Source organism: Vipera ursinii (assembly GCF_947247035.1).
Source record: "Vipera ursinii genome assembly, chromosome: Z".
NCBI classification, from domain to species: Eukaryota; Metazoa; Chordata; class Lepidosauria; order Squamata; family Viperidae; genus Vipera; species Vipera ursinii.
The window spans coordinates 105,561,091-105,587,987 of NC_139517.1; the positions used below are offsets into that span (position 1 = coordinate 105,561,091).

General features: G+C 37.1%; 1 protein-coding gene across 1 annotated transcript in view; it reads left to right on the forward strand.

Annotated features, from left to right (window-relative positions):
* Nucleotides 1–26,897, forward strand: part of ITGA8 (integrin subunit alpha 8) — a 147,126-nt gene that overhangs the window by 41,882 nt on the left and 78,347 nt on the right. Inside the window, exons 5-13 of the mRNA XM_083376432.1 lie at nt 1,504–1,565; nt 3,670–3,715; nt 6,112–6,237; nt 8,527–8,571; nt 9,939–9,982; nt 11,997–12,053; nt 12,294–12,346; nt 16,706–16,911; nt 18,555–18,746. Of these exons, the coding sequence (XP_083232558.1) occupies nt 1,504–1,565; nt 3,670–3,715; nt 6,112–6,237; nt 8,527–8,571; nt 9,939–9,982; nt 11,997–12,053; nt 12,294–12,346; nt 16,706–16,911; nt 18,555–18,746 (831 nt within the window). The remainder of the gene's footprint in view (nt 1–1,503; nt 1,566–3,669; nt 3,716–6,111; nt 6,238–8,526; nt 8,572–9,938; nt 9,983–11,996; nt 12,054–12,293; nt 12,347–16,705; nt 16,912–18,554; nt 18,747–26,897) is intronic.

Sequence of the window (26,897 nt, forward strand, 5' to 3'; positions counted from 1 at the left end):
ACCTCTGCCCCCCTGCCAACACCGACTGTGAATGTCCCAGAAGGTAGGAGGAGAACCACTGAAAAACTGTGCCTCCCACTCCCAACCCCCTGAGACGCTGCAGCAAGATACCATGGTCGATGGTATCAAAAGCCGCTGAGAGGTCTAAAAGGACTAGGACAGAGGAGCAACCCCTGTTCCGAGCCCGCCAGAGATCATTCACCAGCACGACCAATGCCGTCTCCGTGCTGTACCCGGGCCTGAAGCTCGATTGGTACGGGTCTAGATAGTCAGCTTCATCCAAGAACAAAGGGAGCTGTTGCGCCACCACGCTCTCAACAACCTTCGCCAGAAAGCGAAGGTTGGAGACCGGACGAAAGTTGTTTAATATTGCTGGGTCCAAGGCAGGCTTCTTGAGGAGGGGGTCTCACCACCGCCTCCTTCAAGGTGGCGGGAAAACTACCCTCACTCAAAGAGGCAGTGATCACTGCCTGGAGCCAGCCTCGTGTCCCATCCTGGGCCGCATAAATCAGCCAGGAGGGACACGGGTCCAACAAACACGTGGTGGAGCTCAGCTTCCCCATGATCCTGTCCACTTCTTCAGGAGTCACAGGATTGAACTCCTCCCAGATAACATCGACAAGATTGCCTGTATCCTCATTGTCAGACTCTGCCCAGTCAGAGTCCAGACCGGTCCAGATCCGAGCGATTTTGTCCGACAGAAATCGACTAAACTCCTCAGCACGACCCTGCAAGGGCTCCTCCCTCACTTCCTGATTAAGGAGGGAGTGAGTTACTCTAAACAGGGCGGCCAGGCGATTATCTGCGGATGCGATTTGGGTGGCAAAGTGGTTAAACCTTGCCACCCTCATCGCCGCAAGATAAGTTCTCATGAACGACCTTAGTCGTAACCGGTCGGATTTGGATCGGCTGGATCTCCAACAGCTCTCTAGGCCCCGTCTCCGACGCTTCATCTCCTGGAGCTCCATGGAGAACCATGGAGCCCATTGGGATCTGCGCCGGGTCAAGGGCCGCATGGGTACAACTTGGTCGAGTGCCTCTGTGGCCGCCCTTTCCCAGGCTTCCACTAGGGCATTGACCGAGCTGTGGGCAAAGGAGGCAGGTGGGGGCCCAAGCGCCGCCTGGAACCGCTCAGGGTCCATCAGGCGCCTAGGGCAGAACCATCTCATTGGCTCAGCAACCCCATGACGGGGAGTGGCAAAACGGAAGACCAGCCGCAGGAGATGATGATTGGTCCATGACAGGGGTATAATAATTGGGGGACCCCCTCAAGATCATCTAACCCCCCCAGATCATCTAACCACCATATATTATCATTGTCATTGTCATTATTCTTATTTTACTGTACATTGAATCTATAATTCATCTAACAATTATTACCTAACTTTTAGCACAAAAAGAGATTGCATTTAAAGCTTGTTAACTCTCCCTTAATAGTTATATTAATATTTGAATCAAATTATAATGTAAAACTAACTCAGTGTCATTCTTTGATACTTTCAGACAACCCAGATCCTGAGGGGCAAGGCTACTGTCAAGCAGGATTCAGCTTAGATTTTTATAAGGTGAGCATCCACAGTGGTTGGCTCGTTGCTGGATTTTCTAACCATTTTTACATTCACTCTCATATTTACCTTCTCCTGCAATTCATCATTTTTCATCTCAAAAATATTTGTGTAACAAAGACAACCACACACACAACCACATTTTATTGAATCTCAAAAAACTCAAGACTCCTAAAAACTCAAGTTTCATTCAAAGACTCTTAAAAACTGGCTTTTCCCCCAGTTCTTATCCTAGGCAGGCATCCAAATGGAAAATGTACAATTTTCTTTTTGCACCAAAGGGAGAATATGTTTTCTTGAAGGAAGAAATTAATCAGTTACAAATTCTGTATTTGATTAACAGTCCTAATAAAAACAGGCAGTTTTTGTTGACAAGATCAGTGATATTAGATGAAGTTTTGGCCAGGGGCAGGGCTGGTAAAAACAACACTTTCTTAATGTTTATTGTCCTTATTCAAACAAAAACATATATAATAACTATAATTTCTAGCTACAAATCTGAGCAAAAATTGAAGCCCGCTTCAAGTCCTTACAAGTTAATGTTGGTTGGCAGAGGCAGGCCTAGATGAAGCTGTGATGACATGATGGAGATATTTTATTACCCTTGTGTGTTAGATAGATGCTGCTATTAAACATAACATTCTGCATTCAAATAAACAATGAAACAGACTCACTGTCCCTGCCAGAGCCTCAGGCTAGATAGCAAAGCCAAGTTTTTAAGTTTGCTTGCTTGCTTGCTTGTTTGTTTGTTTATAAATGTCAGCAGTCAGGGCATATCTAATCTCAGATGAATGATATTTCAAGTGTGAGCCATAGTAGAAAAAGTTCTTGGGTCCCCCAGATTGAACTTTACTGGAAAGATCTGGAGTATACCTCACCTGTCAAATCTAACAGGACAAGTAGACACTACTGGGGAGATATGACTCAGTGCCAGCAGCACCATAAATTGCACTCAGAAATATACAGCCAATGCAACTCTCAGAGTAGAAATGTCACATAATGCCTAAAATGACTGGCCTCCATAACTGCCCAACTCAGCATATTTTGTTCCAATTGATGCTTCCAGATTTTCTTTAAGGGCAGTCCTATGTAGAGTTCGTTGCAGCAGTTCAATTGTTGCAATTGTTGATGTTGCTTTTGTTAAAATTATTTCAGTTTATAAGGGTCCCTTTGTATCCATGGGCTATCTGTCTAATATGAATAAAAAACAATTTAAGAATATATACATATATCCATATCCATCAAACTGTTCACTTTCAGGATAAATAAACTTACATAAGTCACAGAAAGGGAGCAAAATATGGGAGAGGGAGGGATGGAGAGAGAGAGAGAGAGAGAGAGAGAGAGAGAGAGAGAGAGAGAGAGAGAGAGAGAGAGAGAGAGAGAGACTTTCTCAGGTTCAAATGAAAAAAAAACCACGTCCCTCCTGTAATTTTTGCATCCTTCTTTGTACTTTGTATTGAACAATACTTAGAAGGATTAGTGAAACTAACTTTGTATTGAACAATACTGATATTCTTCCCATTGTCAAGTTTAGAACCAGTCTACATACACATATGAAGCAATTTTGCAAAGCTATTTCAAAAGCCTGTCATATATTTAAGAATTTCTTAAATTATGTCATCTATACCTGCAGCCTTGTCGTTTTTCAATATTGTTGCAATACTTATAACTTAATTTTAATCCATGTTTTCTTGGACACTAAAGTTTACTGTATTCATTTCAGTTCTATTCAACATCTTTCTATCATTCCCAAAGAAGTATCAAAAATACCCCTTTTAACAGTGGCTCTAATTGCAATAATATATATGCTATAGCATAGATATCTAGAATTGTGCAGTTACAATTAATTATGTCTGTCAGGATTTCCATCTAGCAAAGTCCATCCAGGGATTTCATTTTCCAGCAAGTATGGACAGCATGAGGCTTGGTTATATTATTCAGTAACAGCCAGGCAGTGGGAAATTTCTTATATTTTCCCCCTGATTATAATTGTAATATTAATAATATTAATTGTTTGGATGATTCTTATGTATTTATTTTTGGCCTCTGGTGTAAATTATTAATTTTGTGTTTTTGCTGCTGTTGTCTGTATTGTGTACAGAATGGAGAATTCATATTAGGAGGACCTGGCAGTTTTTACTGGCAAGGTATGTTAATCTTTTTTCAATAGCAAAAATCTGAAAATCGAAGTGAAGTATCAGCAGAACCTGTGATGCAATAACTGCCATAGTTTCTGTAGAATAATTCCCATCTCACAATACATGACTTACATCTGAATGAATCTCAAATGACTACACATTTTGGTCCATCCTTTTATATCTCTGTAAATTGACAAGATTTGGATTGTCTTCAGAATTAAACTTTGAATTATTGGAATATTTTACATTCTATTCTGTAAAAGGCAGGAACAAATACTTTCTTCAGCTATGTTGTAGACAAGATCCATTACATTCTATTAGCCATATATTAAATCAGACAAAAGAGTTATTATTGCACTGCATAGGTCTGTCAGCTATCCATTGCAAAAATATCTCACAACAAAATGTTTTGTGAATGACCACTCTAAATAGGTAATTATCACTGCAGCTCCTTTCTTTTATTTACTTCCAATATTTACAGTTCTATTCCCATCTTATTCATTCATTCATTCATTCATTCATTCATTCATTCATTCATTGTATTAAGAGGCAAAGGCAAGCAAGACAACAGCTTTTAGAGGCCAGACAGTTAGAATATTTCATTGACAGAACAGTTAAACAGTGGAACAACGTGTCTCCAAAAGTTGCAATTGCTCCAACACTGGAAGTTTTTAAGACGAGATTGGACAACCATTTGTCTGAAATGGTATAGGGCTTCCTGCCTGAGCAGGGGGTTGGACTTGAAAACCTCCAAGGTCCCTCCTAACTCTGTTATTCTATTTTACATTTTACAAAAGAAGAAACAATAGGTAGACAAATGATACTAAGAGAGCAAAGCAGGATTATTATTTTTTATTAGGGTTTTTTGTGGGACGGAAAACTGGAATTATTCTTTGTAAATTACTTATATTAAATCTCTTTTAAGAGTTACATCGTAGGTAGAGGTGGTCTTTTCAAAGTGCAGAAGTCAGGGCTCTGATTTTTGCAGCTGTGGGAGGAAGGACTGGAGAAGGAAAGCAAAAAGGGGAAGTGGTTTATCTGGTCTTTGCCTATCAGAATCCTCTACAAAGTCATTGCCCTCTGGTTAATCTAACTTTACACAATCACTGCAATGTTGGTTTTGTAGGATTAATTGAAAAAAGCATCATTTAAAAAATAAAATACCAATATATCTTAATCTACAATAGTTTTTGTGTTATGATATTAGTACATTGAGAGCAGTGGTGATGCAGTGGTTAGAATGCAGTACTGCAGGCTACTTCTGCTGACTGCCAGCTGCCAGCAGTTCGGCAGTTCAGTTCTCACTGGCTCAAGGTTGACTCAGCCCTCCATCCTTCCAAGGTTGGTAACATGAGTAACCAAGGGGCAATATGCTGTAAAGCCTTGTGAAACAGTATATAAGCCTAAGTGCTATTGCTGTTGCTATTGTGTCAGTTTCAAGATGGGTATTTTCAGCAGGTCCTGAAGAAAGATCCAGGAGCAGCTGAAAATGCAGGATAAATTTAGGCATCTATGTAGAAAAACTCTTACTGCATTGTTCATGCTATATTTACCATTGGTTACAGGTGGTAGTTCATAACATGTGGGAAGTTAATTGGGAAGACATTGATAGAGACATTTTTGAGAGAATAGAGCTTATTAAAGTATTTGAAGTTCAAAACAACATGATGACACTGGCTTGGAGTTATCGTTTGCCTAGAGCTGTTTCTTGGATCGATGCTTACATTTAATTGCAGGAAATACATTAGTGTCTTATAGTTTTAAGAAACTCTTATTTTAGTAATGCATCTTTCTCCATCCCAAAGGATTACTGCATGTTTGGATTATTAAATCAGGGGTGGTTGAACTTGCTAGCTCAAAATTCTGAAAATTTTGGGGAATTCTAAATTAGAGATGAAAGCAAAATGAAAATGAAAAAAATCAAACTGTATTTTTATTATATTCATATCCCACTTCTACTCAAGATATTAAGGCTGCTTTTGCTAAACTTCTCTCCATTCTTTTTCTCATGTTTACTTTCTTATGGACTATGAAGCAATCAACGTTTTGCATTTCCTTAACATTCCTATCAATTAATATTAATTATTAATTATTGTTTTTTAGGTTGCCCAGAATTACCTTATAGGAAAGATGGGTAACCTAAAAATTTAATAATAAATAAATAATTTTAAAAATGAATACTGGTTGGGTGATTTTAGGCAAATCATTCTCTCTCAATCCAAACTATCTCACTGATCTATTAGGGGAAAATAATAATAATAATTTAATTTTTATAGCAAGAGGTATGATCCCCACCTTGAGTTACTTATAAAATAATAAAGGCAGGATTATAATCTAATACGTAATTGCTGCCTGTATTTCTTTAGCTGCCCTGCAGGACAATTTCTTATATTTTTGAATCCCAGGTCAGGTTATCACCAGCAGCATTGCAGATGTTATCACAGATTATTCCTTCAAGAATATTCTAAAGAATCTATTACAGGAAAAGCAAACTGGAGTGGCCCCATCTATATATGATGATAATTATTTGGGTAAGTTATATGCTGATTTTGCTGGCACTGATCTTGTTTAAAAATCTGATATAAAAATATTTGCTCTGATTAAGCAGGAGACGCTCAGAACACACCTATACATACAGTATGTCCATTGTTACGAATATAAATCAAAATATTGCATTATCAGTTCAACATTTGATATGAATATATGCCTCTAAAACATGCACTGTTGCTTGATCTTTGTCCAACAATAAACTGTCAGTTCCATAAATTTAAATATGGAAAATTGTTATCATTCAAACACTTTGTCAGAATATTTTTGTATTAGTGGTCTTCACTTAGCAACCACAATTGGGACCAGCAACTCCTCACTAAATGGAAAATCAAATGACAATGGGTTTACAACCTTCCTTCCTTCTCTGATTGTTAAGCAAGCACCGTAATTGATAAAGAAAACATCATATGACCAAGAAATACAATTTAATTTTCCCCTTCCCTAGTAAGTCTGCTTGTCCCAAACTAGTTGCAAGCACACAAGTAACAACATGTGGCGATGTCATGATGCGACAGTCATAAATGTGTGAAATTGCAATGGATGAAGAGTGATCACATGAGTATCAGACATTATGACAGTAACAAATGTGGGGACTGGTTGCAAAGCTATTTTTAATATTGTCATAACTTTGAGTGGTTGATAAATGAGTAAATGAAAACTACCTGAATACAGTATATAATTTTTAAAAATCACATTCATTATAATCTGCAGTGGATTTCCTGTAATTCATGAAAAAATTGATTGTAATACTTGTAATTGAAGACTGAGAAAATTTTCTATTGTGATACATATGTTATTACTTCACTAACATAGAATGGCACTGTTATTTTCCAAAACTGTTTTTTATGAATGATAATTTAATGCATTTTATTACTTTTGTGACTTCACTATCTGTCATCTGTGTCCACAGTATGCTTGACATTTAAATTAACATTTTATACATCTGAAGAAGTGAATTCTGGCCCATGATAACTGATATTATAATATATGTATTAATTTTTAAAAGTGCCACAAAGGTTCTCTTGATTTTCTTCAACAAACTAGCATAAGAAACCATTCACAGTTGCATGGAAGGTTTAGGCAACAAACTGAAGATGTAAGAAAGTGGAGTTCAAATTAGACTTTATGGCAGATGGAGCCAAAGACAGATGTACTGCAAGAGTTTCACTGTAAAACTGAAAATCATTTTAAAACAGAATATTATCGAAGGATAGGAGAAACTCAGAAAGTAGCATTGCCCTGATTATACTCGTACGTACAATATGGCAGATAAAAATATATTTCTATATGCATATGTACTGGTGTAAAAAAATATGAAGCATAAAGATAAAACATGACAAGAATATTATAAAAATGATAAAATATGAAAAAAGCCCACAAGGAATAAAAGTAATGCTCGGAATGTTATTTATTTGACTATTATTAGTTCAGGGTTTATTTTCCATAGTATGTTAACACTTCCGGTCCAGTCGTGCCATCTTAGGGTCTGCCCCAAACTGTATTATATTCCTTAATTTTATCTTGATTGGAGATTGGTTTAGCCAAATCAGTTAGGTGGGAATGTGTGTGTGTAGAAATGGAATCGTTTAAGTGCACAGTTTGAAAAACAGGCACAGGTTGTGAGGTAGACAAGGAATCTGCTCCCCAAAATGATGAAAAGGTTGCAGATTGCAACATGTTAGCTAAAGAAATAATGAGTTTCTGGTTATTTAATAGAAACATAGCTAAAGGAGTATTTTCAGATCTTATGTCAGACACACAGCCCTGCATTGGGCTCATTTGTGCTCTAAGAAGTTTTCTTTGGAAGGGGGTGTACACAAATGTCAGGTAGTGGAGCTGAGCATTCCATGATGACAATGATACATTACATTTAAGTGAATGATGAAATATTAATACATTCATCTCTTATGTTATGATCTTATACTCAATCTTTTTCATAGTTGTAGAAAAATACATCTGATTCTGTAGATCAGTGTTTCTCAACCTGGCAAGTTTAAGATGTGTGGATTTCAACTCTTAGAATTTCCCAGCCAGTGTGCTGAGCTGGGTGACTGTGGGAGTTGAAGTTCATACATCTTAAATTTACCAAGGGTGAAAAAGGCTGCTGTGGATGTATTGTGCTTCTGAGATATTTACCACTCAGTAGCCTTATATATTTTAATTTATAATGTTTTTCTTGCAGAGATAAAATAAGAGGATAGATCTGAGTATCCTTATTTCTTTAGAAATAGATTGTCAGATTTCATCTTTGTAGGTTTGTTCTTAAACAGGTTACTCAGTGGCTGCTGGTGAATTTACTGGAGATCTTCATGAAGGTAAGAAGCTACTGAGAGATCTGGCTGCAATTTACTTACTTGCAGTATGGTCATATGCATATCGTGCAGCTCTTAACAAAGAGTTATCTCAAAAGTGGTTTAGTGAGCAAGCTAGAATATAGCCTTACATTTTTCCTTCTCAAAATAAGAAATTTATTAATTTTAAATTGTAAGACTGCATAATTACTTGTGAGCCACCTATTTACATAAGCTCTTGCAGACTCAAAAGTATGTTGTTTTACAGAGATATTAGCTGGCATTTGTGCCAGTAAAAACAATTGGAAGATAAATTCAGTTTAACATTCCATTTTAATTCCTGTGTCTCATTTATAATCTATAAATATATTGTTCATATGAGTCCTTACGGTATTTTCCATTGAAAAAGATTCTGTTTAAAAAATTTGGAACTTCCAGATGTATAATGAAGTTACCAATCATTTTGTCATTCCTGTCCTGAACCATATTTTGTAGATTTCCAGATCAAGCTCTGAAAGTCATCAGTGTAGAATAACCTTAACCAATCTAATAGACTCCAGATGTGTTGGATTACTGTTCCCATTATTCTTAGCACAGGGATGATAGCAGTTATAGTTACCAAATAGGAACATCTGGGCTTCAGCCACATAGATGTAGATCTCTTTTCCTTTCAGGTAGATAACAGGTTGAGTGTTAGAAAGGGTTCAGTTTTTCTCTTGGATATTGTCAAAAACTCAGTGATATGGTTTGGCCTCAGGCTTCATATTTTCTCCCAACTGATTGTATGAGAACAAAGCTAAACATTTCCTCTATATCACCTCTAACTGCATGGAGATTCAGATAGAGACCACAGAGAGTGGATAGTTTCGTCCTTCCATGTAGCATCATTACTTCCAAATAATCATACAATAGCACCCATATTTTTGTTGTTGTTAGAAAAAAAGTAACTCCTCCCCTCCATAGGAGCTATACTAAGGCCAGAGTGGGATAGTATGCGCCTCATGTAGAATAAATAAAATCAGGAATGCCTTTTATATCTTATTGGTTTGACCATCAGTAAGGCTCATCAGCAAGTAAGGACATCCTCCATCAAAGAACAGATTATTTGAATTGAAAATTTGCAAATGTATGTGTGAACATATCTATATCACTTGTGCTCTTGTAAACTTACTATTTTGCACATTGTTCCTAGAGCTTCTTGAAGTTGTATTTTAAAAATGTTTTTGTCAAACAAGTGAATAGTAATACTATACTTAATGATAATTATATCTCTCTCCAAATGTTACTTACATCCCTTAAATTATTAAAATGAATAGCCAGCAGTTCCTGAGTAATGACTATGTGAAAAGATATTATACAAAGTTAACTTTCAGCCTGTTCATTTCTTTCAGAGCTGGTAGCTGGAGTTCCAAGAGGTGCAAAGAACTTTGGCTATGTATGTAGTCCACCAAGCATTTTATTTCTTTTCCCTCATCCCCTCTCCTTTGCAGTTAGTGTTAAATAAAGTCTGCGCAATACAGAAATCAATTCTTGTAAAATAGTTATTTTGTTCCTTCCTTAATCTCTCAATACAGAAGATTTCAGTCAAGATTTACAGTTTTTTTATCTTTTATAACAAAAGAGTAGGAAATTAAATTGTGCTGCAGATATTACAAAGAGTGCAGCAGATTATAATCCAATTTACTCCTATAGCTATATAGTTAGGGATTTTTATAACACAATAGCGTTATTTATGAACATGTTAGAGAGGATAAAATGGGGTTGGGTGCTTGGGATTTTAGCTTGTTGCAAGAGCTCAATCATTGTTTTAGCAAATTGTGTGAGGCAGTTATCACGTTAAACTCTAATATTAGAGCTTAGAAAAAGAAAGTAATCTGGCTTTGCTATTTAGCATGCTATGAACTCAGATAACAGGACTTTTTTTCTAGAATGGTACAGTTTTCCCTGTAGGGGCACTATGGTTCAGTGGTTAAAGACATTGAGCTTGTCAACTGAAAAGCTGACAGCCCGAGTTTAAGAGCTGAGCACCAAGCATCAGGATGAGCTCTTATTATGTATCCCAGCTTCTGCCTCCTGACAATTTGAAAGCATGCAAATGTGAGTAGATAAATAAGTACCACTTCAGTGGGAAGGTAACACAGTCCTATGCATCTCAGCATATAGTCATGTGGTCATATGACTACAAAAATGTCTTCAGACAACCCTGTCTCCCTAAGCTAAGAAACAGAGATGAGAACTAGACAGGGAAACTTTTACCTTTACAGTTTTCTCAGGTAATTCTAGACCATTGGAGTAGGGCTGCATAAAGTTAAGATGGAAGCTGGGACTGTGTGATCAGCTCCATTCCTTTTTTCTACGGATCAAACATGCAAGATATGTTTTAAAAGGTCAGAGCTTTCATTACAAGATTTAGCCACCATCTTGCTTTTTTGTTTCCTCTTTTCCCCATACAGGTAGTCCTTGTTTAATGACTGCTTTGTTTAACAACCATTCACAGTTATGACAGTGATAAAAAAGTAACTTATGACTAATCCTTGCATTTCTGACCTTCACAAGTCTGTACAGTGAAGGAAAACTGAAGTAAAATCATAAGGACAGTTGTGGTTTCACTTAAAGATCACACCACTTAACAACTGAGTTTGCCAGTCCCAATTAGGGTTGCTAAACAAGGACTACTTATAAATGGACCTGGATGGTTTTCCATGAAAGCCAAAAGTGGGTATTTTTCTTGCTTTAAAAAATTGAAAGAAATGCTGAGAATAAGGACTTTGTTATTCTTAGAACCATATTTCTCATAAGAAATAAATTGGATAGTCCATCATGACTTAATATGAGAACATGGTCTTAGACTAATACTAATTTAAATCCTGCAATCATCCACATTCTTTTAATGGCTTCCTATGTCAATGCCATTTTTTCATTTATTATTTTATATATACAAAGGTATGTAGGAGGGAATTTTTTAAAAAATAGATCCCTGTAATGATTTTCATATGAAAAATTACAATTTGGAAGAAATTATGAAATATTTAGGAAACCACGTCAAGGTCTTAGAGAGATTGATAGATACTTGCCACAAAGAACAGGGAGTCAACCTATTCTCCAAAGCACCTGAAGGCAGGACAAAAAGCAATGGATGGAAACTAATCAAGGAGAGAAGCAACCTAGAACTAAGGAGAAACTTCCTGACAGTTAGAACAATTAACCAGTGGAACAACCTACCTCCAGAAGTGGTGAATGCTCCAACACTGGAAGTTTTTAAGAAGAGACTGGACAGCCATTTGTCCAAAATGGTATAGGATTTCCTGCCTGAGCAGGGGATTGGATTAGATGACCTCCAAGGTCCCTTCCAACTCTGTTATTCCATTCCATTCCATTCTTAATGTATCCTATTCTAGACTGTGAAATATAACTCTTTATGGAACATCTGACAGCGTTTTTATTTCCAGGTTACAATCATAAATTCCACAGATTTGACCTTTATTCAGAATTTCACTGGCGAGCAGGTAATAATTTTTGATAATTCTATAAATTATTCTGTATTTCAAGATATGGATTACAGCAATTAAAGTTTGCAGTATAAAACATAGAGATAACTTCACACATAGCTGGTAACTTCATGAATGCACCCTATTTTTTTTTTTTTAATAGTATGCAATATACAATCAAGAACAAAATCATTGTTTTGATGGTACGGAATGAAAATTTGCTAATAACTGATTAAAAATGACATTATTTTTTAACAGATGGCATCTTACTTTGGATACACAATTGCTGTGTCAGACATTAACAATGATGGGTAAGCTACTAGTAAATTATTTTATGACTGAACCATGTTTAAGTTTTCCGGATGGATTTTAAATGTGCTTGATTAGCTGGCTGGCTGGCTGACTGGATTTCTACTCTCTATTTTTCAGAAACTCAAGACACTCCCACCTCCCCCCCCTTTTTTTTTTCACAACAACCCTATGGAGTCTTAAATTGTTTGCTTGGTCCAAGGAAATATTCCGGGCCAGCCAAAACTAATTATTTTGAAAAATGTTTGTAATTTATTTATATAGGATCAATTCTAGTACAACTCCTTTCATTTTAATCTCCTTTACTAAAGTTTCTAACATTAATTAATATTAATATCTTCATGAATAGTGGCAAAATTTATTAATCTACATACTATAACGATGAAACCAATTGTCTGAGGAACCAAAAAGAAATAATTATTTTTCTTTAATATATTTTATTTTTAGGTATTCTGTTGTCCCAGTTTGTGGATTAAAATAAAAATAGATACTTTCTTTTCCCTATATGACAATTCCATTGCTGTCAAATTTTATTCTACAGTAATAGATTGCAATAAAACAATTCTACATTGTAAACAACAAGGACCACAATCTATGTATCATTGTCCTTAAAGTCTTGATGTGGTCCCCAAGTACTTTATAATTTTTTCCAAAATTGTATTTTTTCATATGAAAATTGCATCATTATTAATTTTTTGAGAAATTTTTATTAAAAAAAGATTACGACCCATCTTATATAAAACAAACTTAGGTGGCTTATAGCAGTAACAATAAAAAATGGAAACTTGTTCATACTAAATAATAAATACAAAAATTACCCTCTAAAAATACTCCCCATATATTTGCTGTGATCTAGTCTTACCCTGGCTTAACACTTGGAGGAACAGTTAGGAGGTCTTTATAGTTTTTCAGCTTCATCTGAGTACATTATAATCATATAAATTATATTTAATAGAATCAAATGAAATAAAATCAAATTTTAAAATGAAATAGAGGTACCTTTTAGTTTTGCTTTGCCCACACATTTGTTTTGGCTTTAACCTACTGTATTTTGTAAAATAGTACTGGCCCTCTGAAGTTTGGAACAGTACATGAAGTATAGCCAAGTGTCAGGACAAACACCTGCATTTTTCCTTTACACTTTATTCTGTTTGAAACATTTTCCTTTTCATTTATTTCATTTATTTTTAGTTTAGTGTGTTAGTAAGCTGAATGCATTATTTTATGCACTCCCCAAAGATGTATTAATTTAGCATCTTAAAATTGTTTGTTTTAATGTGCAGAGGGAATTGTTAGAATATTTTGATTTTAATAGGACCTATATTAGCATTGCATTGCTGACTGTAACTGAAGCAAGAATACAATTATGGAATGTATATTGATTTCTGAGGTGACAGTTGCATATGATTTATTTCAATTTTTATATTTTAGGACATAAGATTTAAAACTTTAGAAAATACAAAAATAAACACTGAATTATAAAATGCTACAATGAAAACTATTGCATCCCCAATAAAATAAGAAACTTAATTTTCCTCATCACAGATATTGCAGATCACATTATTTTTCATTTTTTTATTTTTTTACTTGTTTCTATCGTTATAACTATTTCCCAATTCGATCAGTTGATTCCCAATTTCCTCAGACTTGGACAAGCTTTCAAAAACAAGTAATTTTTAAGAAACATCTGGACTGGGAGATTTTTCCATAACTGGAGGCGCGAATGGATAGAAGAGAAAGATAAAAGATCTGCTTCCTTTGATAGCTTTGAGAAATGTTGTGATATGGAGAATATTTTTTTTTTGAGGCCTTCTATCACTACCCTACCTGCTGTTCAAAACGGAAAATGGGCCCAGATGGGATTTTATTTCTCAAAATCCTAGGAAGTTTGGCTACATTGTATGCATTAGAGAGAAACAATCTTGCACCCTCCAGATGTTTTAGATTATAACTCCCATAATTCTGATAGGTGCTGTTGTTAGTCAGAAACATTTGGCTAGGTTCCCACACTGCACTAAGTCATAGTTTGTGTCAATGTGAATTATTGAATCACAATGGCAAAATACTGTAAATATTTAATCAAATTTGAGGATATTCAGGGGACGCTATAATGGTATGGAAGAATGACCTTGAGAAGCAAAAGGAAGAGCCCAGTCTAGACAATGGCCTGATAAACAAAATCTAAGTCTTAAGGAGGGGTAGGAGTAGAGAAAATGTTTCTGAAGGGATCTTCTCTGGTTTTGGAAAGAGTAAAAGTAAGGGAAGGGAGAGGTATGTTCATGCTTACACAATTCTGTTATTGTAACCTTACAATAAAAGTAGAGTTGCTGCTCATCGTTGGTCCTTTTTTTCTGAATTGCCTCAAAGAGCTGATAGACTTAGAAGGGGGCTAAGGAAAAGTATATGATCCAAATGGTCTCACTTGCACCCTATAATAATATGATACTTAAATGACTACTGTAGATTAGTAACATACAACTTTCTTTCCTGTAAATGTACTTGTTATATTTATATTGCATCTTTTGTTCAAGAGTTGAAAGCAATGTGCATAGCATTCTTCCTCCCATTTTCCCCCCAATAACAATCCCGTGAGAGAGATTGGGCTGAGATGGAGTGAGTGGCCCAAAACCAGCCAGTGAATATCCATGACTGAGCAGGGACTTGAACCACAGTGTCCCAGGAGTGAGCTCAACACCTTAACCACTGCACCAAATTGTCTCTCAGAAAAAAATGTCTAAGACCCCAAATCTGAAACTGTAGCATATGTTCTCATGGACATATAATCCTTACATTAAAAGTTGAATGTATAATATTCTTGTTATAACAGTGGCATGGTTGCGTTGCTAATAGAGTTAGTGAAAAATAGTACTCATTTAAATAGGCCCCAGTACCTGTGGTCAGAAGCATGGTAGTTTATGCACAAGAATCATAGAAATGTTGTTTATTTATGTGAGCTGAAATCAAATGCCTAGTAAAAATATACAACCCATACTATATCAAAGCTTTAAGTGCTTATGTTTGTGGCCCCCAGATGCTAGCCCACAATTCCTGCTGCTAATTACCCAATAGAACACAAAGAATTGCATAAAATTTCAGTGGGTGGCCAACATGTGCTTTTTAGTGTCATTTTTCTTAAAAGAAAATAATTAGGGCTCTCCTGGTCAGTGCACGAGTACAAATACTTTCTTGATTTATGGTACACAAATGCTGCACAAGCATGGATATGTGAAAGCCAAAGACTGATGCTTGGTCAGATCAAACATCATTTTTGTTCCACCTTCTCTTCATACGATGGCAAAAAGAGTGCCAATAGAAAGCAGACAATAGGACTTGGGTACCCTAATAAACTTTTTTGGTCATGTTTCACCAACTGCACTAAAGTCTATTAACTCCTTCATTGGAAATGGGGACATCTTCTGGGAATGAAAAAAAACTTAAGATAGTAAACACGGTTTTTCTATTTATGCCAGCCATTTTGACTTTTTTGAAGTTCCTGACTGGAAGCAGTATCTAGCAAGCACAGTTTGTAGCATAGCATTAAACACTACTATGAATTGTAATGTTCTGTTACATTTGAAAGGCTGCTGCTTCACTCCCCATCCCATTTGCCTTTTTGAGCCTGAACTTGGCTCTGAAGCAAGGCTATTTATAAATGCAGACAAACAGAAATGTTTCTCAAGTTTAAAAATGTCTACTCTAACCAGATGTTTTAAAACACCCAGCTCCCTGTGCATTGTTAGAACAACTCAGGACAGACTGGAAACAAAAGAGAACAAATGGAGGTGAAATTGACATCATTGTTTTTGTTATCTGAATTAGGAGTTGGAAAAACAAAGTATAGCGAAGATCAGAGACAGTGAAACAGACAGTCTTTTGAATTTTGAATTCATTCATTCATGCAAGGATATACAGAAACCAAAAGGGAAAAAAACTAAGAATGGATAAACCTTTCATCTACCAGTGATTCAGCAGTATCCTATCCCCCAAAGTAGATACTGCTGAGCCATTTAATTCACAGGTGACCCTTGTCCTGTCCAGATGTTACATGTAAGAAACTTTCAGAGACAAAAGGAAAAGGCTGGATAACTTCTCAATGGATAGAAATCTAGCCCTAATTTTACCATAATGAAAGGATCTTATTGTTTTCATCAAAATGCTGCTGCGCCAGAAGCTCCACCATTTTCATACATGCATGAGATAACAATGCATTTACAAAATGGTCAGGGCTTGTATTGTGACAGGGTGACTCTACTTTAGTCATATTGTCCAGCTTGTCTTTCTCCTGTAAAACAAGCACACTTTTTGAGCTGAGCTGATTTGGATGTCAGTCTTGACCTTTATCCTTCTTTCTTCCCCTTTAGGATGGACGACATCTTAGTTGGTGCTCCTCTCTTTATGGAACGTGAATTTGAGAGCAACCCTAAAGAGGTTGGACAGGTGTATTTATATCTGCAAGAGGCTGTCTTGTCCTTCAAAGAAGCACAGACACTGTCTGGCACCCAGGCTTTTGGTCGATTTGGCAATTCTATTGCGCCCCTGGGAGATCTCAATCAGGATGGTTATAGAGGTAAATCACTATGTCATCTTAAAGAGATGCATATAAATAACTTAGGGGGATGAATATTTCAATAGCAAAGTTTTTTTTACTCAAACAATCCAAATGTATTTCTATAGAGGCAGGAATTGTCAAAAGTTGAACTCTTGACATAGTACTTCCTTGTCCAAAATGAAGATATGGTGATGGAAACATAATAAGTACATCCTTCATAATTACTGAAGGATGTTGTGCTACTGCAAAAATGGATAAATTGTCACAATTTTCCCTCCAGTGAATTCCAGTTAACAATTTCTTTTAAATTTTTTTTATTCTGCCTTTATTATTTTTATAAATAATTGAAGGCAGTGAACATGTCTAATAGTCCTTCCTCCTCCTGTTTTCCCCACAACAGCAATCCTGTGAGCTAAATTGGGCTGAGAGACAGAGTGACTGGCCCACCTGGATTTCATGCCTAAAACAGGACTAAAAGTCACAGGTTGTTAGGAAGTTTATAATGTCTCAAATTCAGTTAAAATTCAGTAGAACAAATATAATAATTAAAATCAGATGTGTAAAAATATCCCTGTTTAAAAAGCCTGAGAAAAGAGAAAAGTGTTTAAACCCCTCTTGAACTGTTATTAAAGAAGCTGGGGGGGGGGGGAAGCGCCTCCATTCTAGCAACAGGAAACAGGGACTGGGTCAAATAATGTCAGTCAAGTAGCTTAGCAATGGATCCATACCCCCTTCTCCTTTTAAAAACTATTCACACCTTTTCAAATACTGTCCCAAACATTAGTGGTTGTGAAAACAAAACTAACTGAATTTAACATTGTGCCAAAAACTATCTTGCAGTCTGTCAAAAGTTTTCTTCCTCAGTGAAAGAGACATTATTTTTCTACCTGATTCTGAGGCCTTTTTCATTCTGTCTACCCTTGGAATTTAAATGAAGAGGGGGAAGCCAGAGATTCTACAGACTACTGGAGAGAGAACTGTATGCTGAGAGATAGGATATTCATCTATACTTCTTGTCTACCTAATAATTAAATTCTGTGTCATCAAAATGAAAAAAACTGGTAGAAGAAAAAAAGAAAGTGGTATCTATTTCTGCAAAGCACTAGCTCAGGGGTAGGCAACTTTTGCTCTTTTATGACTTGTGGACTTCAACTCCCAGAATTCCTGAACTAACATGGCTCAGCTTGGAAACTTCTCCTTTCCCCTCAGCATGGCTGGCTCAGGAATTCTGGGAGTTGAAGTCCACGAATCATAAAACAGCCAAGGTTGCCTACCCCTGCACTAGCTGAAACATTTCCTGCCATGGTGGCAAAGCGCTTATTTAGTCTACCAATTTATATAGCTGTTTACTTGACATGTGATGTAGGTAGTGTAAAAAACAACAGCAATATAAAACAATAATATAAATAATTTATTTTATAACTATAATTATTTTATAAGTATATTATTATTTTATAAATAACAATATAAAAATGAAATAATTTAAAAAATGAGATAATGCCATGCTTATGTCAGAGATTATTCCTGACCAAATGCCTAGAAAAAGAACCAGGCCTTACAAAAGGTCAGAGGGAGGAGCTATTTGGATCTGAGTTAAATGCTGAGGTAGAACTGATTCAGTGACCTTTCTAACAATGCAATTTTACTTTGCTTTTTTGCAGATGTCGCCATTGGTTCTCCATTTGCAGGAGAAGACCAAAGGGGGAGGGTATTCATCTACAATGGAGACAGAAATGGGTTAAATCCTAACCCTTCCCAGATTCTCAGTGGCCTGTGGGCCTCCCAATCTATGCCTGCAGGATTTGGATTTACTTTGAGAGGAGACTCAGACATAGATCAAAATGATTATCCAGGTAACTTTCTTCCATCAGAGGAAGATTTCTTTCTTTAGAAAATGCATCATTCTCAGCCTGTTCTGTTTTGGAGAGCAGAGGTTAAAAATGTAGACTTGTCTTTGTTTTTGTGTGCAGAGAATTTGGGTAAAGGAGATACTTTATTTCTTGTTTTGAGATATCAACAATGGATATATTAACATAAAACACCTGAATTCTTAAGAAGATAAAACCATCATTATAAAGCAAAATGGACAATCAGTAATTAAGTCATTTAAGGTATTTGTCCATTTGTAAGTTCAGAGTTTAAATGGTTTAAAATATGTGTTTCCTTAAAGTTGAAGACTCTGGAGTCCTGATGGACATGCTCATAGAGATTTCGTGCGAACAATAAAAGCATGGTCTACCTTTGCCTTCTTCTGGGATGTTTTTTCAGCTTCCAAGTTTGTTATAATAGACCTGTTAGTCATTACAAGTATCCAAGTATTAACAAGGTCTGACCCTGCTTGGTTTTTCATGATTAGTCAAGACTGGCTGGACACTGCCATCTGCTGTGAACTAAATACATTGTACCAAATAGATAAGTAAAATGAGTATAGTTTCCTAGTCCTATTAAACTCAGTGAAAACAAAAACAGTAAAACTCTTAGTTTAACAAATAATTGGAGAAGGGATAAATATACAAATGGGATTTTATTGACTGAAAATGGGATTTTAAAATTGAAAGCAAGCTATAGTATCTGAAGTCTATTATAAAGTCTAGTAGCATTCAAATGTTCCAGATACAACCTTTTACAGAGTCAAAGGTGGTGGGAATCATCCCAACATTTGAAAAACATGAAATGGTGGATGACTGAAATATGCAATAGGTTTAAGGTTTTAAGACCTATTAACTCATCTTGTGGCTCAATACATATATCAGACTTAGCATAAGGTGACCACATAGGGTCTCCTGTTCAAGCAGGGATTGGACTAGAAGACCTCCAAGTTGCTTTCCAACTTTACTATTCTATGTTCTAGAGCAGGGGTCAGCAACCTGAAACAGTGAAAGAGCCACTCGGAACCGGTTCCCTCACAAAAGGAAAAACTGGGAGCTGCAAAAAATGTGTGCGCATGTGTGTACATGTGCACACGCGCAGAACAGGGTTTGACTGAAGAGTGGAGCCAAGGCAAGATATGCACCTACCCTGCATATTTGAATTGATTGGTTGAACTTTTTTAGTCCCACTTTTTTTTGGGACTGCACATGGCAGAGGACTGGGAGCCGCAGGAGATGGCTGAAAGAGCCGCATGCGGCTCCGGAGCCGCAAGTTATAGTCCTTTGTTCTAGAGTCACTGGCTGATAAAAGTCATTCATTTGGAGTATTTCCACTCTCCATATAGAGGACTATTTGTAGAGAAATCATAGAACTTGGGATTCAGAAATATTTTACCTGATAGGTCAATCAAATTTTTTGATTTGACAAATTGTAAACATAGAAGTGGAAATATATGTGCTTAGAGTAACATCAGTCCTGTGATGCAATGTGCACCTGAAGAAGCAGTGGAGAAGAACATTGGCAGCATAGACCTTTTTCAGGGAGGAGGCAGTATATTCCAGAGAACAGTCCAAATTAAAAGATTGTAAAGTCTTGAGCTGCGTAGCAGAGGGAGAAAGAGGTTCAGAGTTTCTCAGGATATATTTATTAGGGTAGAAGGTTATAGCTTTAGTTTGGCAAGATTCTATCCATTAGATTTAAGCAAATAAAGGATTCGACTCAATTGGATATCACTGTATTATCTTTGGCCTTTTGCCTGGCAGCTCCTTGGTTAAAGTAATTCCACTTTATCGATTTTTACACAATGAGTTGAACCTTCTATATTATTAAGAAACTTGCAAAGGAAATATTTATATCCATATGTAATTATGGAAAACCTTTAGAATTTTTAGTGAATTAACTAATACTAGAATATAGTTTTTAATGACACAGTGTGTTTGTACCCACCAACACATTTCTGCCACATCATCCTGTTTTGTTTCCTTTACAAGATATATCAAAAGGTACTACCATCTATATAGTGTTCTTCTGTGACAAATTATCTATCCTAGTGGAGAAGAGTAATGTTGTGCATATGATCTATCTTGATTTTAGCAAAGCTTCAGCAAGGTTTTATATGACATTCTTATTACTAATTTATCTGTCACTTGGTAACATAGGTCCACATGTGGCTGGTTAACTGATTCAAAGAGTCAGCATTAATGTTTGGTGATATGACTGACTAGTAACAAGACAAAAGAGCATAGAAAATCTTTAGATAATTTGTACACTCAAAAAAGAATGAGAACATTCAGACTGGCAATTTGTTGATTTATTGTTTATGGTTAGAGTTGGAGAATGAATGAAGTACATAAGGATGATGAATACCTAATAGCAATAGTGATAGCACTTAGACTTACATACCACTTCATAGTGCTTTACAGCCCTATCTAAGAGGTTTACAGAGTCAATATATATTCCCCAACAATCTGCGTTCTCATTTTACCGACCTTGGAAGGATGGAAGGCTGAGTCAATCTTGAGCTAGTCATGATCAAACTCCTGGAGTGAGCAGTGAGTTAGCCTGCTGTACTGCATTGTAACCACTGTGCCACCATGGCTCTATTATATATATGTATATAGTATACATATACACAGTGCTTTTTTTTCTAAAAAAAAAAAAGGTGCCAGAACTCAGAGGTGCTGTAACTGGGAGCGATGCCGGTGTCTTCCTATGGCATCGCCACCCGTCCTTTGCACCCCCGCCCCTGTGGCTCGGAGCCACATGCTGCGGGGATTCCCCTCCCCACAGCTGCCATGGGGATTCCCCTCCCCACAGTTGCCATGCCACAGCCCGTGCTGAGCCCCCACCTGGAGCTGCTCTGAACCCTGACCCAGAGCTGTGTTCCTCGTGGCAGCAGTGTCCGACACCAAACAGCTGATGGCCTCCAGCACCGGCACTCGTTCACTTACTGCCCCATTGCTTCCAAATGCAGTAAGTGAGCGAGCGAGCAAGTGGCATTTAGAAGCGTTTGGAAGCGACGGGTAGTAAGTGAATGAGTGAATGAGCAAATGGCGTTTGAAAGCATCAGGGCAGTAAGTGAGTGTGTGAACGAGCAAATGGCGTTTGGAAGCGACAGGGCAGTAAGTGAGTGAGTGAATGAGCAAATGGCGTTTGGAAGCGACAGGGCAGTAAGTGAGTGAGTGAGTGAATGAGCAAATGGCATTTGGAAGCGACGGGGCAGTAAGTGAGTGAGTGAATGAGCAAATGGCATTTGGAAGCGACGGGGCAGTAAGTGAGCGAGTGAGCAAGAGGCCTTTGAAAGAGACGGAGTGAGTGGGGGAGAGACTGAACGAGGTGCCTTTGAAAGAGATGGAGTGAGTGAGAGTGACTGGAGGCTTTTGTGAGCAAAGTGTGAGTGAGTGGGGGGGAAGTGAGAAAGTGAGAGAAAAAGGGAAAAGGGGGGAGAAGGGAAAAAGAAAAGGCACTGACTTCTGACTTCCTCTGTTACAGGAGTAGAAGGAAGCATTAACATTGAACCTCAACTTTTTGCTTTTCTATAACATTATAAACTAGCCATTTCTATAACAATAAATGAATCTAACCAATGAAACCCAAAATACCCCCCCTTTTTTAGTCATCAGGTTTTTGACACCTTGTTAAGCTCTGGTAGTGCTTGAATATTGTCATGTCCTAAAAGTGGTACAATTTCTGAAAAGGTTGAAAAGCCCTGATGCAAATGCAGCCTAAATTGTTTATTGCCATCCTATTTGCAAATAATAACTTAGTTACCTAGTTGAGATGGTATAGTTGGGCAGCAGGGAGGGGTGCAAAGTTCCTGCCTTTCAAAAGCCAATAGGCCAGGCATAGGTAACCTTGGCTCTTTTATGACTCGTGGACTTCAACTCCCAGAAGATGTAACATAACATAACATCAGCGGGAAGATGTTAAACTGTCCTGTTTCTTTCCTTCCCAAAAATTGTGTTAATGAGTCCTCTCTAACCTCTGCTGATCAGCTTGTCCTGGATTGTTTTGCTGCAAAACGGAACAGTTTGCAAGTTGCAGTTGAGAGAGCCCATCTCATTTTAGATATACTGTATTTTCCGGCGTATAAGACAACTTTTTAACCCATGAAAATCTTCTCAAAAGTCAGGGGTCATCTTATATGCCGGGTGTCTTATATGCCGGGTGCTGAAACTTTAGGGACAGGGCTGGCTGGAAAATTTAGTCTGCGCAGGGAAAGCGGGACCAATTGGAGAAGAAGCTGCAGTCTGTGATTTCTTACAGGCTGGGGTCTTTGCATCTTTCCTTCTAAAGTTGAAGAGCAGCTGTAGTCTATCCCAACTTGAAAGGCAGGTGAGGAATGCCGCAGCCAGAGCAGCTGCTTAGCTCTAAGGATACATTTGACTCAGGAACTGGGCGGGCTGGCTGGAAAACCTGAAGTAGATCTCCCATTTGGTGTTTTTTTTTTAAATCCCATTTATATCCCGCCCTTCTCCGAAGACTCAGGGCAGCTTACAATTTAAAGCACAAATCAATACGCTTAGCAATAGCCTTCATTCTATGTATATGCCTGCTTATTAGGGCTTTCACCCCTCCCCCCAAGCAGCATTATTACAAAGTCAGCTTATTGCCCCCAACAATCTGGGTCCTCATTTTACCTACCTCGGAAGGATGGAAGGCTGAGTCAACCTTGAGCCTGGTGGGATGTGAACCTGCACTAATTGCAGGCAGCTGGTGTTACTTAAGGCTCTGCGCAGGGAAAGCTTTAGAGTGAATTAGGAAAAGTGAAAAAGTGAATTAGGAAAATAGGGAACGGTTGCTGGAATTGGGTATGTGTAGTTTAACGAAGAGAAGGGTGAGGGGTGACATGATAGCAGTGATCCAATATCTCAGAGGCTGCCACAAAGAAGAGGGAGCCAAGCTATTCTCCAAAGCACCTGAAAGCAGGACAAGAAGCAACGGATGGAAACTAGTCAAGGAGAGAAGCAACCTGGAACTAAGGAGAAACTTACTGACTGTTAGAACAATTAACCAGTTGAACAACCTGCCTCCAGAAGTGGTGAATGCTCCAACACTGGACGTTTTTAAGAAGAGACTGGACAGCCATTTGTCTGAAATGGTATAGGGTTTCCTGTCTGAGCAGGGGGTTGGACTAGATGACCTCCAAGGTCCCTTCCAACTACTACTTCTTCTTCTTCTTCTTCTTCTTCTTCTTCTTCTTCTTCTTATTCTTATTCTTATTATTATTATTATTATTATTATTATTATTATTATTATTATTATTATTATGTTTAATCCACTTGCACTGTTTTATGTTTACATGTTTGCTGACAAACAGCCTTATGTTTATAAGTGACAGTTTTCCTACTAAGTACCTGCATGTCATAAGCATTTGAATTAAAATTACCATATTAAAATCAAATCTGATGTTTTTTAATTTTTATTTGGTGTGCGTTGGAAAAGGGGTAGTCTTATACGGCGAGTATAGCCCAAACCCTATAATTTAACAGGAAATGTAGGGGGTCGTCTTATACACCCAGTCGCCTTATATGCCGGAAAATACGGTATCACATATAATTGAAGATTGTAATTAGTTGCGTGTGCACGTTCAGCAAGTGTGATGTATTTGTGCTGGCACTTCTAGGCCTCTTTCCAACCACATCCAGAAAAATTTGTAACAAACATTGGAATTCTCAAGGCCATGTTTGGTGTTTCCCAGCAATCTGTTACTGGAAGGAAAAAGCAATCCCTGCTGTGTTACTGATCCCAGAGAAGCATTTGCATGTATGCAGGTATCCTTAGGGTGCCATAGTTATGGATGAGAAATATTGGTTGCAAAGTTGGCATTTCTGGACGTAATACAGATATTTTGGACTTATTTTTGTTTCTTTGCATGTTTGATATTTTTAAAAAGGCATATGCTACTGACTACACTTATGCACATATGTAACATCTTTTGCTAGGATACATGACCACTGCTTGTCCAGAATGTGAAAAGTGAAAGATTGTGACTAAACAAAATTTTAATGTACAGATAATACCACCAGAAATTATTTTAGCCTTTTTAATAAATGTTGTTATTGATGTTAACCTCACCATGGAAAACATCATATATTGTTATGTATATACTAGGTTAATTATTTAAAGACTGAAGTGCAACGTAACTAGATTCTAAATAATCTATTATTCAAAACACACAACAGTCCAAACAGTAAAAGTAAAGTCCAAATTAAGAATATTTCATTCTTAAGACTTAAAGTGGCTTAGTTGTAATAGATGGTTAAGAGTATGTACAAAAGATACTATTTTTTTTCTAGCATCAGCTAAATTAGACCTATTACATTGAGAAAAATGTTTCTCATTTCTTTCCTGTTACCTTTATTGATTTCATTGCAGAGATGTTAACATAGGAAATAGATTGTTTTGTTATCTAATTTTACCTTCCAAAAGACAGAAGCAGATGAAAAATGTGAGGTTCTTTCCTGTTGGCTTTTTTGAATTAGCTGTTTTAGATTTTAAAAGTTTAGTTCCTAAAGAAGTAACCTTGTAAATAATTTTAATGTCCTCCTCTAGTGCAGGGTAGGCAAACTTGGCTCTTTTATGACTCAAAGACTTTAATTCCCAGAATTCCTGAGCCAGCATGGCTCAGCTTGGAAACCTCTCTTTCCCCTCATCGTGGCTGGCTCAGGATTTCTGGGAGTTGAAGTCCACGAGTCATAAAAGAGCCAAGATTGCCTACCCCTGCAATAGGTTTTTGAAAGCCAATAGAGGGAGGTTTTGGGGTTTTTTGCAAAAAAAAAAAAAAGGTGCCGGAACGCCATTCTGAGCGTTCTATGAAAAAAAAAGCCCTGCATATACATATACACAGTATATACTCTATAATATACTGTGTTGCCTAATATCGTAAGAGGTGGTAGAACCATTATTAAAAAGGCACAACAAAGAATGTTCTTTCTTGTGAACTCAGAAAGTCCAGATTGCCTAAGGATCTGCTGATACAGTTCTACAGAGGAATGATTGAGTCTGTCATTTAATACTTTTATAACTGTCTGGTTTGGTATAGCAACAAAACATGACAGGTACAGACTTCAATGGACTACATAAAAAACAATTGCAACTAGCCTTCCTTCCTTTGAGGACCTGTATATGCATAGGTCAGAAAGAGGGCTGAGAAAATATGTACAGACACCTCACATCCTGGATGTAAACTGTTTCAACTCTTCCGCTTGGGACACTGGTATAGGGCATTGCATGCCAAAACAACTAGACACAAGGACAATTTTTCCCCAGTGCCATTACTCTGCTGAACACCCACAACATTGTCTTATGCGTAAGGATATTTACCCATGTAATAGAGCTGTATTACTATTATCCTTCTCAACTTTCCTACTACCTTCTCCTATTGATATATTACTTTGTTGTTTGTATGTATACTGAGAGCTTATGCACCAGAGACAGATTCCTTGTATGTCCAGTGAACTTGGCCAATAAAGGATATTTTTGTTGTAGGAAGAAAAGTGGAAAGAAAAATAAATACAAATGGGAAGTAAAACCCTTAGTACAGGAAGAAAAAGTAAAAGTCCTGTGTGGAAAAAATATTAGAAGATAGATTGATCTTTCAATACAGTGAATGAAAAGAAGATAAAACCAAACAAATCTCACCAATTGTATTATGGTTTAGCTTGGCAAACACAGTCACTGAACAGGATCAGTGCTGGGTGAATCTGATCAGCATAGACTAGTTTTCTGTATTGCATAAAGTTTGATACAGAAAAGCAATACAATAAAGCTACAATAATGAATGCACCCTGGGGCAGAAAATAATGATTAAGCAGGTACCTAAAGATTTCTAAAGGCATTGGGCCAGTCCCTTCTCCAAAGAAAAGTGGAATCTAGACCTATAGAAAGCATAATGTAACTGTATATGCCGTGGTGGTGATCGGGAACTCCTGTATTTTAATATACTCATTGTGCTTATCTTTTTAATATTCCTAATGTGAATTTAAATAACAATCCTTTAAAAAAATCCAGTGGATACATTTGTTAACCCCAAAAGGTTATATTATATAATATCTACGTAATGTCTAGAGAAATGTCCATTTTTTTTTCAAAAGAAGACATCAAAGTTCACATTTTGCAGAGAGGATGGCTGG